General features: G+C 36.2%; 1 protein-coding gene across 1 annotated transcript in view; it reads left to right on the top strand.

Moving 5' to 3' along the window:
• Window positions 1–18,336, top strand: part of LOC127957000 (calcium/calmodulin-dependent protein kinase type IV) — a 41,553-nt gene that overhangs the window by 7,734 nt on the left and 15,483 nt on the right. The window contains exons 3-6 of the mRNA XM_052555325.1: window positions 12,504–12,582; window positions 13,707–13,769; window positions 13,996–14,078; window positions 15,049–15,121. Of these exons, the coding sequence (XP_052411285.1) occupies window positions 12,504–12,582; window positions 13,707–13,769; window positions 13,996–14,078; window positions 15,049–15,121 (298 nt within the window). The remainder of the gene's footprint in view (window positions 1–12,503; window positions 12,583–13,706; window positions 13,770–13,995; window positions 14,079–15,048; window positions 15,122–18,336) is intronic.

The following is an 18,336-nucleotide window of genomic DNA, read 5'->3' as shown; positions in this document are numbered from 1 at the left end:
TCGAGATAATTCATACCCCTTCGTATGAAGTGTGGTCCCGAAAAATCTTCATTTGAAGGGGTTTCTGGCCCTTCCCCTTACCCCTACCCCTCCAACCAAAAGAAAATCGAGACACCCCTACCCTTTCACGTGAACGCGCAAAACGGAGGAGTAGGGGAAAGGGGAAGGGCTAAGGGGTAGAACTGGGATTTGGACTAAGTGTTACTAGAAATGCATAGAGGTTTAGAAGTAAGTAAATGAGGTTAGAATGTGTAATTCTGACTGATCTTTTCCTTTAGTAATATTTGTTTTTTAGATCAATTTCTTTAGATCAATCTCTAAAATTGATCTGAAACAAAGAATGCTATGAATGGAGGTTTAAAGAAGTTCACACATTAGCATTATCAGCTCATAGTTGGCCAATCATTTTGGAGTGCATGGGCATATATGCTGGACTCTTTTAAAATGGGGCCAGATGCAAACCGCCCAAGTCCTGAAGAAGGCAGAGCGAGCTGAATAATGAAGTCTACCACACTCCCCAGAGAGCTACTCTTCCTCCCTCTCACACACACTCTCTCAGTCTGCTGTTATTATATAATGCTCAGAAAGTAGAAAACAGAAACAGGAGCAGCTTGTAAACATATATTTCCAGACTGACTTGTGTCATTAAGTGCACAAGAACTCTACTGTAATGAATCCATTTGATGGATGTGGTACAGTGAGAGAGCCACATTTATCCAAAACATTATTTACAGTCATATACTATCATCACTACAGTTAGATCAAGAATACTTTAATCCACACAATATCTTGAATAACTGTTGGAATTGAATTCAGTTGAATTTAGTGGAAGAAACTGAAATAGTGTTATGCAAGCAATAACATAAGAGAGGTTTTGCTATGTTGTGAATATAGTTCTAGCTATGTGGTGTATTTTAGTATGACTGCAATGCTGCATAAACCAGTCAGCATTCAGGACTGGAACTACACATTTTATAACAAAATTAAAGGGATCATCACATGCCTTTTTCATTATTTTAAAATTTTTTAAATTAAATATATTTAACATTTAACATGTTTTGAGATTCACTTATAATGGTATAACAGTCATATATTTGCAAAACAAGATTCAAGATTTCTGTCATGAGTCATTACAACTCGGAGGGATTGGCATGGTAATGTACATGAAAATGTTATTTGGTCTTGGCAGAACAGATCTGATGCTGTTGCTGCTGCTGTAGAGCAAGTAATGAAATGTTCTACTGGCAATACATCCACAGCATGCTGTTGTGAGCATGTAAGAAATACTGCTGCTGGAGATATAACATGTATGAATAACCCCCATAGCATACATGATCAGAGTGTTGAAGATCTATACTGCCGTGCAAAGGCAAAAGACTGTAACTTTGATTTTTGTCGAAAATTAGTTATTGATATTTTGGGGACATTCAAGTCATCCTTTATGATGTGTATGAGTATCTTGAGTCAATTTCGTAGTTTTTCTGAGAAAATAATGTGTCGTCTCAACCGTAACTTCAAAAAGCCCTGGAGAAACCAAGGAAGAACACCGTATATCACCAGTTACTGCTCTTTCACTTTGTTTGGAACACTCAGATTGAGTAACAGCGTTCTGACTTTGTTTAGTCACGTGTCAGTATGAAGTTGCGTTGCTGGTTTGGAGTTATACAGTGTTCTGCCTTTTTTTACTGTCCATTAAAGTATGCCACATTTTAAATATGGTGTAGACAAATGAATTAGATCGCGAAATACCAAACAGCTCCATTTAACAAAGCACTGTAAAGAATACATACCTTGCCAGCAATACGTAATCGTGAATAACCTTTCAAGACTTGTTTTTATTTTGTAATGCAGATTGTTTATCAGGCTGTCAGTTCTAGTTGGATGTGTGTGGACTCGAATGTTGTAGCTAGCATGATCAATCATAACATCAGTAGCCTACTAACAGTTTGAAATTAAATCCATATCCTACCTTTTCTTGTAACCCGATAAAATAAATCCATGGCGATGAACATCTTTGGAGATGTTTAATCCACATGCATTCTGAGCATTACATATATCTATTTGTTGGCGTATACTGTACATTAATACACAAGTCGTTCTTTAACATTAGGCTATTTCATACAAGTTAATATAAAAGCAATGATGCTTAGTCTAGCATTATCATACGTTACTGAGCATAGCAAATAAATTGGTATCCATGGTATCCACTCGTGTTTATGTTTTAGTCTGCTTGTTACAATCAATAAATGTATAAATAAAATACATAAAAAAAATAAAACCTTTAAACAGTCTCATTTCTATTTGCAATATCCTATATGAGACAGCCCATGATTACTGATTTTATACAGGTGTTATTATAACGATTTTGTAAATGGTGAATCAAATATTGATAATGTGGAAGTTACTGCCTTTTACCTTTGTGTGACTTCTCACGTTTTGCCGACAATGCAAAGGCAGAGTACATTAACTTAAAAATATGGGTAAAAATCAAATTCAAGCTCAAATTTTTTTTTTATGTAGATAGTTTTCATTACTAAAATATCTAACTGTTAAATTTCCAGTGTCCTACTTATAATTAATTTGGCTGGACAAGTAAAAAGTTTTTCTCAGTTTCACATTCTTGCAAGTTAAGGTCTTTTGCCTTTGTAGGACAGTATGCAGGTAAATCACTGAAGTACACTGTAACTGCTACAGGAAGTATTAGACAAATATTTAAATGCTGATTAGTGAGCTCATTAGCTACCGATACCAAATAGAACCATCAGCTGTGTGACATGTGATGATGTAATTTTATCATATTTAGTTAGATCGACCGGTCTTTGATAGAGTTTCATGCCAGAACTTTGTTTTTGCTAGGGATGTACCGAAATTATAATTTTGACAGATAGCGAAAACCAATAATTCTTGAAATATGAAAGGCATTAACTGATATGTTGGCAGATAAATCTAAATCCACATTTTTACATAATTTTTGAGAGTCTGATTACCAAAAAAGTCTCATCATTAAAAGGCATTAAACACTTCAACATAAATCAAACATAAAGCAGCCTAACAAATAAATAAAATTATGCTTAAATAATGGAAACAAGTTACAGGACAACATTACTTATGTGTTAAAAAAATTAATAAAATATGATAAGACAATGGAGGGTGTTGAAAGAGGTCCAGCATGTAAGGACTATAGCCAGAGATATTGTCAAAATCATTAAATATTGTCATTATTGAGAGTATTTGGTATTTCCAATCAATGTTGACCTATTATTTTCTGGCTATTATTATTAGGTTACTTTTATTATTAAATTAATAATACAATTAATTTACTTCGCAACTATTTCATAGCGCATCACCGCATAACTGACATTCTGTGACTCGCAGCCTGTGAGGAAAATAAAAAAAATAGGCTATTAGCTTTGGCTACTCGTCACTGAAAATGTTTTTAAAATGTCTTTTAAAACAGGTTTATTATAGCCTACAATGAATTATAGGCCTGTAGCCTAAATAAGCCCTCCTGTGGGCTCACCACCTGCAGGAGGGAGCGTAAGGGGCCGGTGCATAGTGGATCGGGCAACAGTCGTAGACGAGACCCCCGACGACCCGATCTCTGGACACGGAATCTGGCTTTAGGGACGTGGAATGTCACCTCGTTGGCGGGGAAGGAGCCTGAGCTTGTGCGGGAGGTCGAGAGGTACCGACTAGAGAATTTCTAGGTGCAGCCAAGGGCCGGAGAGTGTCCGGTTTGGGGACCATACGATTTCATCGCTGTTTTTTGACAAAACCAAATAATTCACAACTTTTTTATTATAGTAATATTGTCTGTTTATGACATTCCCAATTATAGTTATTAATGTTGTGCTTAATAATTTGTACGACCTCACACTTACGTTTTTATACGATTTGGCTAAACCCCTGTATCAGTTAGGTTTAGGGGTGGGGTTAGGTGTAGGTCATTCGTACAAATTCATACGAACTGTGCAACTTGTAAAATACCTACAATTTGTCAAAAATCATATGAATTTGTACGAGTGTGGTTTACCACCTCCTAAAATATGTACAAATTGCCGTGAGATCGGGTTTCAAGCAGTCTGAGAATGCTGGACTCATTTCTCATTTCTGTCAGTAGCGCACAAACGCAAGGCAATACTTTGTGCATTAGTGATGCGCGGGTCATCTCATAACCATAGACTGTATAAAAACATGGACGTAGAGTCTGTGACGTTACCCGTAGACTCCTGAAGAGTGTTTTTGAAGCTCAAAGTGTTCAGAGCGGACCGTCGCAATCTTGGCAGTGGGTCACGGCGTGACTAAATATGCAGAACTTTAAGGCTTAATATAATGTAAATGGATGAGTTATAAAAAAGTCGGGACTTTAAAAACAAAAACAAAAAAAACATATATGTTGTAGTGTTGGGCGATATGGTCATTTTTCAAATCAGATCAGATCGACGATACACAATATTATCGTGCATGGGTGGAGCAAGAGAGAGATTCTTTGTTCTTGTCCTAGCATAACTATTTGGTATTTTAAACCGTGCAGGTGCCCAAGAAAGAGCCTATTTAATGACCAATAATCAAAAAAATATACTTTCAAACATACTGATAAACTAACGTTAAATATGAAAATACTGTATTTAAAACAGTTAGTTCATATATAGTCGAACGCAACTGTCATATCGCGCATCCTGTGACAAATTTGCCGCATCTGCGCAATAAAGTTATCAGTCAAAATGTTCTGCAAAATCAGTCAATGGTGAAAACAGATAGTAGCTTTCATTTAAAGTCCAACAGTTTAACACTAACATTGGACATAAACAAACACATTAAATATAAAGTTGGCTATTCAAAACAGGTAAATTCATACATTTGGCGTAAAGTTCAATTGAACTGATGCATCAGTCATACAGCGCTTCAGACCGCACTCCTCATGACGAGACCAACATACCGCCACAGAAACAAGAATGAGATGAATTCTAACATAACTGTGGGATTGAACTCAGCGGGCTCGTTTAAAATATTGCACATATATAGGTCATTCAGATTACTTGCAGACGTACATCTGTTTGTGGCACTATCGGCGCCAGGATTTTTATTGTAGGTGGGCCTCCAGAAAACTGGATAGGCCAGTTAAAATAATCCTGCTGTTCCTCGCAGCATTTCTTACTGAATTTTTTCTGCTTTTTTTTAGCCAAAGTGGCTAGTTGGAGTCACTGTTTAACCGCCACAAGCAAATTTGCATTTGGCGGGTTGGCGGGTGAAAATGTCAAGCCCTGTATACAACATAAATATAATACTACTACTTATATATGTACAAAAAGACCAAATGCACACGTGAACTCAAGCTAAGTGACGTGCTAATCAGAATTTGTAACTTTTGTTGTGGATGCGCTCTTGGCTCTTCCCGCAACAACGCGCTGAAACACAGAAACCAAACCAAACGAATTCATAACCTTTTATTATAATAGTGTTCTCATTATAATTTTATTATAATATTATTAATGTTATTAGTTATTAATGTTATAAGCTGCTGTTTGAGCTACGTGTGCTGAGCTAAAGATGATCACCAGCAAACTAGACACTCTATTAACCCTCTTAGCTTAACCAAACGCATTATATATGAGAAAATTTTTATTTATATGAACAAAATAAACAATATTACAATGTACAATTGCACAAAAGACTAAATGCACAAGCGAACATAACTGTGGTAGCCGTGTTGATCCGTTGTGGATGTGCTGTGCTAAAACACTGGCGAACAAAGATTCTGTTACATTATTTTACAATAGCTAATAATCTCATTATAATATGACAGACTTGCCCCGCACATGTTGCAGTTCACTGTATTTTCATTTTTGAAGTGTTTCCAATGAACGTTAAAGAACGCGACACAAACGTCTCTGGAAATCCTGTAGAATTCAACCAATCCGATGACGCCTGACTTGTTGCCTGGACATGTCAGAGTTCCATGTGACAATCATTCCACTACATTTTATCACATTTTGTAAATGGTCTGAAAATGCCAATCATGTTGGACACATGTATATATGGTGCTGTAGTGAGCTAGTCTGTGGACAGTTTCGATAATTAAGGCCCCCTGAGAGTGATTATCATCACCTCATATGTGTTTTGTAATAATCTGATACCTCTGATAACTCAACCAATGAGAGTTGTAGACCATCTTAAAATCTAATCTAATTTGCAGGCTTTTTTTTTTTTTTTCAATTTACAGAAGTCAAAGTGTACAAGGTTTCATCAATTCACCCAGGAAACAAGTAATGTTTACAAGTTCTCAGGCTGCTACAGCTTGTGGGAGGTTCTTGGCTAGAATATGTTGGAATGTGAACCAGACTTCATGCTGATAGTCAAACATTTGCTGCAAATCTCTTGTGATCTTTTTAAAAGAGTGATTGAGTGAGCATTTTAACTGCAATTAAATGAAAATGTATTATTATAATTTAAATGTATATCATATGCAGTTAGCTGAACTTTAGATTGCCACTTTTGAGCCACGTAGGACTTATATACATCTTTACATGCAATTTTATAATTCTCTTTTCTTTAAATATTATTCTCTTTTCTAAAAAAATAAATAAAATACATTATATTAAGATTATGCACAATCAAAACAATTAAGCACACTGCAGTTTTTCAGAAGAGGATAGCATTAAACACATTTCTCTGATCTTCACATAAGCTTAAGCTAATGCTATCATCAGTTGTCAGCTGTTTATGTTCCTCTAGGTTTTGTGCTAGTAGTGAATGCCACAAAATACCTTATTTGTGTAATTTAGTTGTAAACTGCAATTTCCAAATTAGCTATCGCTTCTGGAGAACTCTGTTACAAAACTGCCTAATCACCTTACAATTAAATGCCTCTAATCTCATGCAGGTGGTTAATCAAACAATGCTAAATAGTCCAGTTGGGAGGTAATGAGATGGAAATCCCTCTAGCATCTCATTCCAAGGAGTGAATGCTACAATAGAAGGAGGCTGACTTCATTAATAAAGACAGAGTGCCTTATCAGTGGAGGATTTATTAAGATCTCAACGAATCATTTATCCTGTGAAAAATGTAAGACAATTTTGCATGAAATTGAAGATAAATGTATTTTCAAAACGTCTCATCAAGGACTTAAAAATAAATAAAATAAAATAAGTAAATAAAAATATATAAAAAATAACCCTGGGTCACCATAATCCTGGATTATCTTGTTGCATTAATACTTTGTCATTAACAAAATGAAATCAAAATTGGCCCTATTTAACATTTTAAACATGTTCCTTCTATTATTTTGCATATTCTACTGAAAAAAATAATATAGTTCTTTATAAATTTTTCATTAAATGTTATTTTGAAGTGGACTTAACACACACAGTTTGTTGTTTGCCATACCACTCTTGATTACCTATAGAGTAATATTGCATCCTTCATATTTTCAAAGAGTCTTTAGTTTTATCAGATTTATAAAAGACAGATACAGCTGTACCACTTCTTGCTGAAAACAGTCAAGCTCCAGGAGGCATGCCGTAGGAGGAGCTAAAGAGTCACAACAAGCAAACTCTGATTTAGTGTAATGATTATCTGCAAGCTGTGGCATTGACATAAATAATACAGGAATAAAAACTTTAAAACTTTACTGACTTAAATTGTATTTAAAAAAACATTCAGACCCACTTTATATTAAGTGGCCTTAACTACTATGTACTTACATTTTAATTAATAATTTAGTACAATGTACTTATTGTGTACATACATGTTTTTACATTGTACTTATATATAAAAAAAACGACATGTAATTACATCTGTATTTAATTTCTGTAATTACATTTATAATTACACTGTTGAGCCATACTTTACACCTTAACCCACCATTAAACTTACCCATACCTCCAACCCTCTCCCTAACCTTACCACTATCCCACCTCAATAGCAGCAAAAGTGTTTTACAATACAATATGAACACATTAAGTACATTGTACTTTTTTTGTTTATGTAAGTATCTAGTAGTTAAGGCCACCTAATATAAAGTGGGACCCATCATTCTTCACTGAAATGCCTCTAAAAAATTCATAAACTTATACGAACCCTGAAGGAGTGTATTTGGGTCAGATATACTCTGTTGTACCTCCAGCTCTTTGGCAATGTTTAGCATGAGAATCCAACTCGTTAACAGTGTAAATCAGAATGCATGAAATAGCATTAGACCTCTTAAATCAACAGTTTATTATAGAGTGAGGCAACTGGTGCAGTTATTTTAAAGTCAAGTATAGTCAACTAGTCACCAAAGGTTTTGTCAGGTATCTATATGCTTGCGTTACTGTTATGTGTGTGTGTTTTGAATGAGTCCATGATTAATATTTTGCATATGGAGGTGAGTGGACAGTCCATTTCTGGTCATCACCTTGCAAGTCAAGGATCCTCATTAATAAAGATCCTTCTGCCGTGTTGTTTTGTTAACTTTTAATGGTTAAATGAACTGAAACATTATGAGTCACAGGCTAAAGATCAGCTGCTTATTTTTCTATCTTTCCACTGAAAGTTCATTATAGCTAAATTCTGACGTGCCAAAGAGATCATAAAAAATCAGCCCCCCCCCCCCCCTCCATTGGGGGTTTGATTTTATGGACATTTCCTTCAACTCTAAAACAAAACACAATATAACATATAATTTAAAAATTGTGGTGTAACATAGATATGGAAAATGTCCTCATATTAACACAGTACATTAAGCTGTATTTTTTACTCAAGTACTTAACATTTAAGTGCCAATGATCCATAGAAAGTCTTAACAGGGTTCACTATGTACAGAGATACTTTGTTAATTGCCAGCTGATGTTGGCAGGTATATAGATATCTTCAAATGTGGTTATATAACCAACTGAAATCAATATTTTTGGGACCTGCATGGGGATTACGTGGAGCAGATTGGAGCCATAAGCCGGTTCCTACACTCTCCTGATCGTCTATTCACATGTAGAGTCAGTGGGAGTTTTCGGTCAGCATAGAGAGAGGGAGGTGATTTATAGCTCTGTGGATCTGGCACAGGTCTCCTAATGACTACCCAGATGCTAGTTCTTGGACACTGAGGTGGCCTCTCCGCTTGAATTGCATTAGCCAAGCTGTCCACCCAAATTTCATTTATTTGCATGCTGGACACTTTCCAGCTGAGATGCTTGTTTGTAACTGCTGGCTGTTGCTTGCTTCCAACATATTGTACTGGTCCTGTGCCAGTGAAATATCGTATTAAGTGATCTGATTATGAAACCAGATATTAAGAAATTGAAAGCTCACAAAGCTAAACAGCAACTTGTTTTAACAAGGGTGCTGTGGGCTCAGGGCAAAGTTTACGTGCGAGGCCCTCTGCAGGGCTAAACTGCAGTATAAACGGAAGGTTGAAGCAAAGTTTACAAAGGGGCAATGTGCAGACGGCCTGGAAAGGCCTAAATAATATGATGGGGAGGAATCAGAAGCAACATGATATTCAGTGTTCTGATTCTGCCTGTTTTATGCTCTTATTAATTCTAATGCTGATGAGAAATGGACTCCCTTAGGGCATCCGGTATTTCCCCCTAAAATAATAGAGGAAAAGACAGTGGAAAAAGTTTTATTATGAGTTGAACCCAAAAAGACAACAAGGCCTGATAGAATAAAGGGGAAGGTTCTGAGGGAATGTGCAACACAGCTGAAGGGAGTGTTGACACCGCTTTTTCAGCATGTCGTTTGATTACAGTGTTGTACCTCAGGCCTGGAAGGAGAGTACCATTATTCCACTGCCAAAAAAGGCACATGCTAAGGACCTTATAGAATACAGACCAAGGGCTTTAACATCTGTGCTTTGTAAGTGCATGAAGAGAGTGGTTTGTCAGCAGCTCTCCTAAGCAATGATTGGGAAATTGAAGATACCACCCTCACTCTGATGGATAAGGTTGGAAAATACTTTGATGCAGCAGATTGTTGCGTTAAGATTTTATTTATGGATTTTCCTTCTGCTTTTAATACTGTGAACATATACATTCTTTTGAGGAGGTTGAATGAGTTGCAGGTGCACCAGACTTTTATCTTATGGATTAACAGTTTTTTTACGGGACAGCATGTATTAGTAAATGGGGAAAAAAATCAGAGAATTTGGTTTTAAACACTGGCCTTCCTCATGGGTGTGTTTTATCACCAATTCTATTTTTCTATTTATATTAAAGGGGGGGGGGGGGGGGGGGGGGGGTGAAATGCTCGTTTTCACTCAATATCCTGTTAATCTTGAGTACATATAGAGTAGTAATGCATCCTTACAATCCCTACAATCCAAAAAGTCTTTAGTTTTATTATATTCATAAGAGAAAGATAGTCTGTACCGATTTTTCCCGGAAAAACACGACCGGCTGGAGGCGTGACGTGTGGGCGGAGCTAAAGAATCACGAGCGCCAGTAGGCTTTTGCGTTGAGAGCATGTGGAAGCTGTGACATTACCGTGAGGGAAAAACCATCATCCAAAACAAACCATGGCTTACAGTCAGATTCAGCCGAGGCTGAAACTGAACGAGAGCAGCAGCAGCAACGACTCGCTCCCAGCGGGGCTCGAACCCGGGTCTCTGGCATGGGAGGGGACGCACTAACAAGGAGGCAGAGATATTTGAAGCAGTTTTACTCACCGCCTGCGGTTCCAACACACTATCGTGACCCTTTTTCATTGGGATTGCATCATCCTTAAGAAATAAACGATACGCAAATCCGTCGTCAAACTGGGCCTTGTGAACAAGCATCTTCGAAATGCAGGGAACAAACAAAAACACTTGCACAACTCCGTTGATGCTCTGTAAAAATAAACTCCATCCACTGGTCCCTTAATGCTGTTTTTTTTTTGGTAATCTGTGCAGGGTTGTCTTGCCCTGGCAACCAAAAACACACTTCTTTTGTGACTTTTCGCGACGCTCTCGCTCTGATCAGTGAACGTCTTTTGTGCTCTCAGTGCTCTGCTCTACTGGAGCGCGCACTCTTCCGGCAGAAGTGCCTTAGGACCCATATAAGGAAATTCCGCTCCATCTAACGTCACACAGAGCCATACTCGAAAAAAACTTTCCGAAACTTGTGACAAACCGGAAGGAGTATTTTGGGAACAAAAATACTCCTTCAAACGTACAACTTAATTTTTGAAACTTTGTCCATGTTTAGAATGGGAATCCAACTCTTTAACAGTGTAAAAAACTCAGTATGCATGAAATAGCATTTCACCCCCCCTTTAATGAAATGACCTGTGATACTGATTATTTGACACATATAAAATATGCAGATGATATAGCACTGGTGGGACGTGTAAAGGATTTTCAGTCATTAGATACTTACCTTAGTTTTGTTAATCTTATTATGTCTTGGACAAAGGAGAGTTCTCTTCAGCTTAACATTAGTAAAACTAATGAAATGTGCTGTGGGGTTAACAACATATGAGCACACTGTGGCTCTAAAAATTGTTATTGTGGGAGACTCTTCTCATCCTCTGTACAGTTCTTTTCAACTACTAACATCTGGAAGACAGTACAAATTGCTTTTGGTGAAAAGGGCCAAGTATAAGAAGATGTTTATTCCAACTGCCAGTTGTATTTTAAGTTTGTTGTTATGATTATTTGTGCTGTTTGTTTATTGAGCCTTTTGTCTGAAGACAATTGTTTACCCCATTGGAGATAGACAATAAAGCTTTTTGAATTGAATTGAATTAAAGTAGTTCCAGGCAGGTCTTGACCGCATTACATGCTAATATCACTTCGCCAAATTATTTCAGTTATTTCAGAGGTCCTTATAGACTACAACAGTAAAAGAACCAAAACCCACAAAGATTAATATAGCAAACAATTTGATAAAAATGACAAATTATTTCCATGTTTTGTTTCCATGTTATATTTCCATTTCCATAATATGTTTTATTATGTACAGAAGGCACATACTCTCTAATCTATTTCTCTCACTTTCTCTCCTGTATAAATATACACACATAGTACAGAAACACACACAGACAGAAACACGCACTTGTCAGCGATGCTCTTTCCGTTTTATCAGTAAATAAGCTTAGCAACTTAAAAGCTACTTGACATTTCCCCATAGTGAGGCAATACGGCAATACGGTCTGTTGAATTATTAGAAAATCATGCACACCTGAGGTGTAACCCCCTTCATGGCTTGGCTTCATCACTACCTTGGGTGTGCACTACTCTAATAATACAATGGCCCATCATCAATTATTCTTCATCCACCTATAACAGTAACTCCAGCACTAGTTATGTGGCTGTATGTGTGAAATTGTAGATTGTCTTTAGAACCAGACAGCATGTCACATAATGTATGTTGTCAATACTGCGTAAATAGTTTTAAGTTTCTAAGAGGTTGCTATTATTGTAGAGTAGATTTTTCAACACTTATGTCAATACACAGTATTGTTCAAAAGTTTGGGTTTTTCTTTTTGAAAGAAATTAATACTTTTATTATTTCTGGGAGTAATCATTTGCTATTTTTCTCTCTTCCAGGGGAGCCACATCAGTGGTGTTCCGATGCCGTCAGAAAGGCACCCAGAAGCACTATGCTGTGAAAATGCTGAAAAAAACAGTAAGTGCACAGACACATTTCTTTGTTCTACCTTGTATAGCCAAAGAGATTCTGGTCAGGACTTACTTCCATCTGCTAAGTTCTTAAATATCTCATTTTGTTGTTTTCCATTTCTCTACATCAGTCTGATGAATTATGGATAATAACTTGCTGTCAGCAAAAACTGTTTTCAGAGCAGTACATACATTTTTATTGTACATCACCATCATTTGTGTTTTTTTGGGCCCATGTAGGGAACATTAATGCTATCTTAAGCCTCTTTAATGTGTTTGTAATTATATTATGTTACATTTATGCTATGATATGTAATGCATTACATTGTTAGTCACTGCATATAAATATTGTAGTCATGCATATTTACTGCAAGAACCACTAAAGATGGCTGACAGAGAAAACAATGTGAACATTTTTTTTTTTTAATGAACAATTTTATATACAGTGATGTACAAAAGTCTTAGGCCAATAGTATTTTCAACAAGAAAATGGTTTTAAGTCAGTTATTTCTATCTTTTGCTGTAGTGTATATTCAGTAGGTAATATCAGTGTACATTTCCAAGCATTATTTTTGGCCAAAAATGATAAAGAAGATCCGGTTTATTGTGCTGCACAATTTGGACAAAGATTTTGTTTTTACAAATTATATAAAATTATGATTCTTCTTCTTATTACTATAAAAAAAATTAAATAGTACTATTGTAATAACACTATTTTAATATAATATATAAAACAGAGTATTTAAGAATAAATATGAAATAATATTTATAATTAACATTGTTTTACACAAAACCTTTACTAACTTTTTTAATTTCCTCACCCTCGTATTGTTCGAACCCCAGGAAAGTTGTTTTGCAGAATGTTCTGGTGCTTTTCCATACAATGTAAAGAGTGACAAAGAACATCCAGCAAATCCTGTGAAATAACTTTGTGTGTTCCATAAAAGAAAATCATACAAGTTTGGTACAGAATATTCCCTTTAAATGTAGAAATGTGCTTGGGTTTCTCTATTAATTATTTACGTTTTTCCCTCTCCACTGAGTTGATGTTGCTATTACACTTTGATTGTAATGGCTTTATAATAGTGCACCTTGTTCACTACACAGACAATGACTTGGATGTTGTTTCAGGTTGACAAGAAGATTGTACGAACGGAGATAGGTGTATTACTGCGCCTCTCTCATCCAAATATAGTAAGTAACGGGGCAGTCACAGCCTAAAATAGGCATAAATCTACAAGAACACTCACTTAGATGTTCATCCTGTCTCTGCAGTACTGTCTGTGTTTGATTTAGTAAGGTTATGCAAATGTTAGTCAGACATTATAGCTACCGTAGTCTACATCAATAATTAATCATGTGATGTGTTTGAATTCCGCCAGTGAAAAGCTCTCTCTTTTTTCATGCCGTTTTCTGTCAGATCAAACTGAAGGAGATCTTTGAGACCCCTGCGGAGATTAGTCTCGTGTTAGAACTTGTCACCGGTGGAGAATTATTTGACAGGTCAGTCCACCATGGGGGTAAAGTGCTACATGCTAATAATGGCTGATTAAGATGTGAACTCCATGCTGTGGGTGATGGAGAATCTCATGAAAACATTTTATAGTATAGTATATAGTACAGTATATAATGATGCCAACATATTCATGGCACTGAAATTAATTATAATTAATTGTACTTTATTAAGCCTGTTTTTAGGACTATTAACATTCCTTTATAGATTTTTTGCATTGTCAGTTGGGATGTACAGTATATTTTCATTTAAATAATTTGAATACTTAAAAATACTTTTCAATTTTGAAAAGTGCCAGAGCCCTATTTGAACCTGCTAAAATGGCACGCTAAAAAGCACTAAAACTGAAAAAGTGGTAACCTGAAATCTAAATTAATGGGTTTTATTCAAGTCAAAATATTATTTACCTTTGCTGAATCAGCCTAAATGATTTTATAACAACAAAATAATTTTTTGTTGGTGGTTACTGTATATCCAGCAGAAATAGCTTTTTAGGTGAACAACTGCAGTATTTTACATGCAACAACAAAGTCATGATCTGGCGATCAGTTGTTCTTCGAGAAATGTTTAAACCTAGTTGGTTATGAAACATAAATTTACTTTCATCATTTGTTACAGAAGGTGCTTGTCTGTATCCATGAACTAATCACATAGCGAATCAACACTTTAATAGAGGAACACTTATTATTGTGAAACCCATTGATTTTCCATTTTTTCCTCATTCAAGGTTATCTTATTTCCCATTTTCATACAGTTGTGTCAACATGAGTCATTTAAAGAAAAGCCTCTTCTTAAGACCAATCGATAGAAACGTCTCCATTCATCCTGTGTGCTGAGGTGTGGTTGACTCACACTAAGGCTGGAAAATAATGAAGTGAAAATTGGAAAAAGTGTCAGTCAGTGTTTGTACGCTCAATATGGAGTTACACTGGAGACCAAATGGTGCCTTCCGTCTTTCAGGGTGGTGGAGAAGGGCTACTACAGTGAACGAGACGCCGCTGATGCAGTTAAACAAGTGTTGGAGGCAGTCGCGGTGAGTGTTTCACATTTCCTGTCAGAAAATGGATTTCTTGTTCTGCTCTTTCTTTTGCTTTTCCTGAACTAGCAGGTTTGTGAATGCGATATACTAGTGGTCCTGAACTGGCTTTGCTTCAGGACCCAGATTTTACATTTTACATTGAGTGGCAACCCAACAAAGTTCAGAATTGTTGGTCTATCATATTGCCCTGTATTAAATTGTGTGTAAAATTATTATTAACAAGATGTAGCTAAATAAGAAAACTGACTGTTTTGTAGAAGCATAAACAACAGCAGAGGTGTGATTTACCAGCTGAACACATGAAACTAACAAATGTTGTATTATACGCTTCGGAACATGAGAAATGCACAACCAATAACTGAATAAACATACCAAGAGGATTTCAGTATGTTTTTATTTCAAACTGTGCTTATTCTTATTACAGTTTTTTGTATTTTCGTTAGTGCAGCTTTTAAAGTTTTTGAAATCAGAGCATGCCATGCAACCTGTCCTTGTTGGTGTCTGGATAATTTGGCTAGCTTGCTCCAAGTGACAGATGACACTGATCACCAACAAAAAACATTTTTAACCAAAAAGAGCCATGAATAACCATCATGACTGTTTTATTCTTACCTTTATAGTCCACGTAGAGAAATCTTTACTGTCTGGAATATATAATATGAGGATACACAATGTAAACTAATCTCACGCTGCATTCGCCAATCAATGACACTGACACTGCAAATATGCAAATAAGAATGTTAACCCAGTGTTTCGGAACAGTGTACAGTGTGAAACATCAGTTAATGAATACCCAACATTTGGAGCAGTGTGAACCGTGAAGCAAGATATGATAGGATTTAATTTAGAAAAACCATGGGTCAACTATTAATTTCAAGTGTGAACCGATCTTAAGAGAACGAATGCATTATTAAACTTTTGAAATTTCCCTTAGCAACTACTCTGAAAACCCTAGCAACCAGTGATCCTGTATATATCATGCAAATTTATTTCAGCATTTAACATTTGTGTCCATCGACCTTATATGCCTGTATTATATCATCAGTGAAACCATTACCAGTGAAAGCATTATTATTATCAAACCATTAAGAGAGTCCTGTTTCCAGTATGAAGTCATCATAAGTGGATCTAGATTGCATATGAAGACCACAGGAGATCAGTTATTGTTTTTTCCTGCTAGAATGGACGAGCCATTCTACTATATCCCTTTCTGTCCTGCTCTCCCTCTCTCCTTCCCTCCCTTACTTGTGTTTTGTTCATTAGTTCATGTATAATGAGGCTTATTTTTATCATCTTCTGTACACTTCTGTTTATATCCTTCATGAATCCATGTGCCTTAGTGATATAGCTGCCTGAATTAGAAAGTAGGCCTGTTCTTCATCTGTGTGAATGTATTTGAAAAGCATTTTCGTTTAAAGTGTGTTCCCCACCACACTGGATCTCATTTCATCAAAGATGGCGGTTGCCAAGGAGATAGTAAGAAAGTGGCCAAATTTCTCATGGGCTGGATTCAGTTGGTGGGCTGCAAAAAGGGAAGAGCAGCTCTCCAGCTCCCACCGGGGCACAAAACAGAGCAGAGGAACAGAAACATGAATGCTGCGAGTCCCTTTTGAAGTGGCCCACCTTTTCAGGGAGCGTTTTTTACCGTGTTATTGTGTCAAGAGTTTCATAGTGTCCCTCACTACAGCAGAATATGTGTCTGTCACATCAAAGACAGCTGGCTGTGTGGCATCCCTCTGGATCTGTGTTTTGTAGATTTCTGCCAGTCTGATCGGCTGGGACGTCCTCAGTGGCTTGGGACTTTACAATATCTTTGCAGTTTTCCTTTTGAAGACCGGAGCTCTCAAAGGTGATGCATTTTTTATTGCTGGAATTGAGAATCTTTGCTGCTAAGGTTTAAAACTAGTTGATGCCACTAAGTTGATACTACCTTGTCAAGAGCCAGCATGTAACATACAGTGATACTGTTTGAAATGGTTTTTGTGGAATATTGTACACGGTTTCACTTACTACTTCAAATCATTGTAGACAGCACACACTTTATATTATAGACAGAGTGTAATGTAATCTGGATTATGTAATCAGATTCCAAAAATGTAGTTGTAATTAGACTAAATTACATTTTTAAATACTTGTAATCAGACTAGTTACTTTTTATTGATTACATGATTACATATTATTCACACAATAGCAATAAATTATTCATGATTGATTGATTCGCCCTAATTCCTCTTTTTCATCCTTCAAATGTTCCTTTCTAAAACAGTATACCGCTTATACACTATTCACAAAAAGACCAGTCACTAGTCAGGTGGCGACAGCATTTGACCACTGGGTTTACAAAAATCATTTCAGTATTAAAGGGGTTATGACGTTTATTATTATTATTATTATTATTATTATTATTATTATTATTATTATTATTATTATTATATTCCTTGAGGTTTACTTATAGGCCTAATGTCAGTAAAAAATTTGCACAAAAAAAAAATAATATATATGTAGAACCCTCATTCTAACACCCTCTCTCCCAAACGATCTATTTTAAGGGGTGTGTCCTTTAAGTCTTGTCAGGAATGAGCCACTGTTGTGATTTGGCTCATTGCACATCATTGCATAGGAAACAGTATCAACGCTAGTGATGCAGCTATGGTCAGATATATTACAGTGTCATCTTTCAGCAAATGTTTCTTTGTGAACTCTCCATGATAGTGTGCCTCGTTTACAAAACAAAATGTTCTGATCGATCCTCTGACTCGATCCAGGTTCCATTAAAAATAAACTATCCACTTCTTCCTTACCCTTAAGATGTGAATGAGCTGTTTAAACATAACGTCTCAAAGCGAACATTATTTCACTCAATTTGTCCTTTTGACGTCAGACTCAAGCCTGTGGATTTTGTCAGAAAGCGAACACACTTCTGTAAACTGTATCCAGTGTAGACAAGATAGTGGCAGTGATTGTAATTTATATTAATTTTTTACGCAATGCAACATTCACATTCAGCGTAATTAAGTGTCAAGCCAATAAGCGACTAAATTGCAGTGGGCGGGGCCTATGGTGACATGATGATTCGTTGATGGCAGTGATTATGCAAATGTTTGTGCCAAGTGACATCATCTTACACCTCAGATAAAAAAATAAATAAATGGTTTGTTTTTTATAATGAGGAGTACATTTTAAGCTATGAAACTTTCAGAATGTTTTAA

The sequence above is a fragment of the Carassius gibelio genome, chromosome B5 (assembly GCF_023724105.1).
Source record: "Carassius gibelio isolate Cgi1373 ecotype wild population from Czech Republic chromosome B5, carGib1.2-hapl.c, whole genome shotgun sequence".
Lineage (NCBI taxonomy): Eukaryota > Metazoa > Chordata > Actinopteri > Cypriniformes > Cyprinidae > Carassius > Carassius gibelio.
The sequence above is the reverse complement of the archived record's forward strand: the minus strand, read 5'-3'. Positions and strand labels throughout refer to the sequence as shown.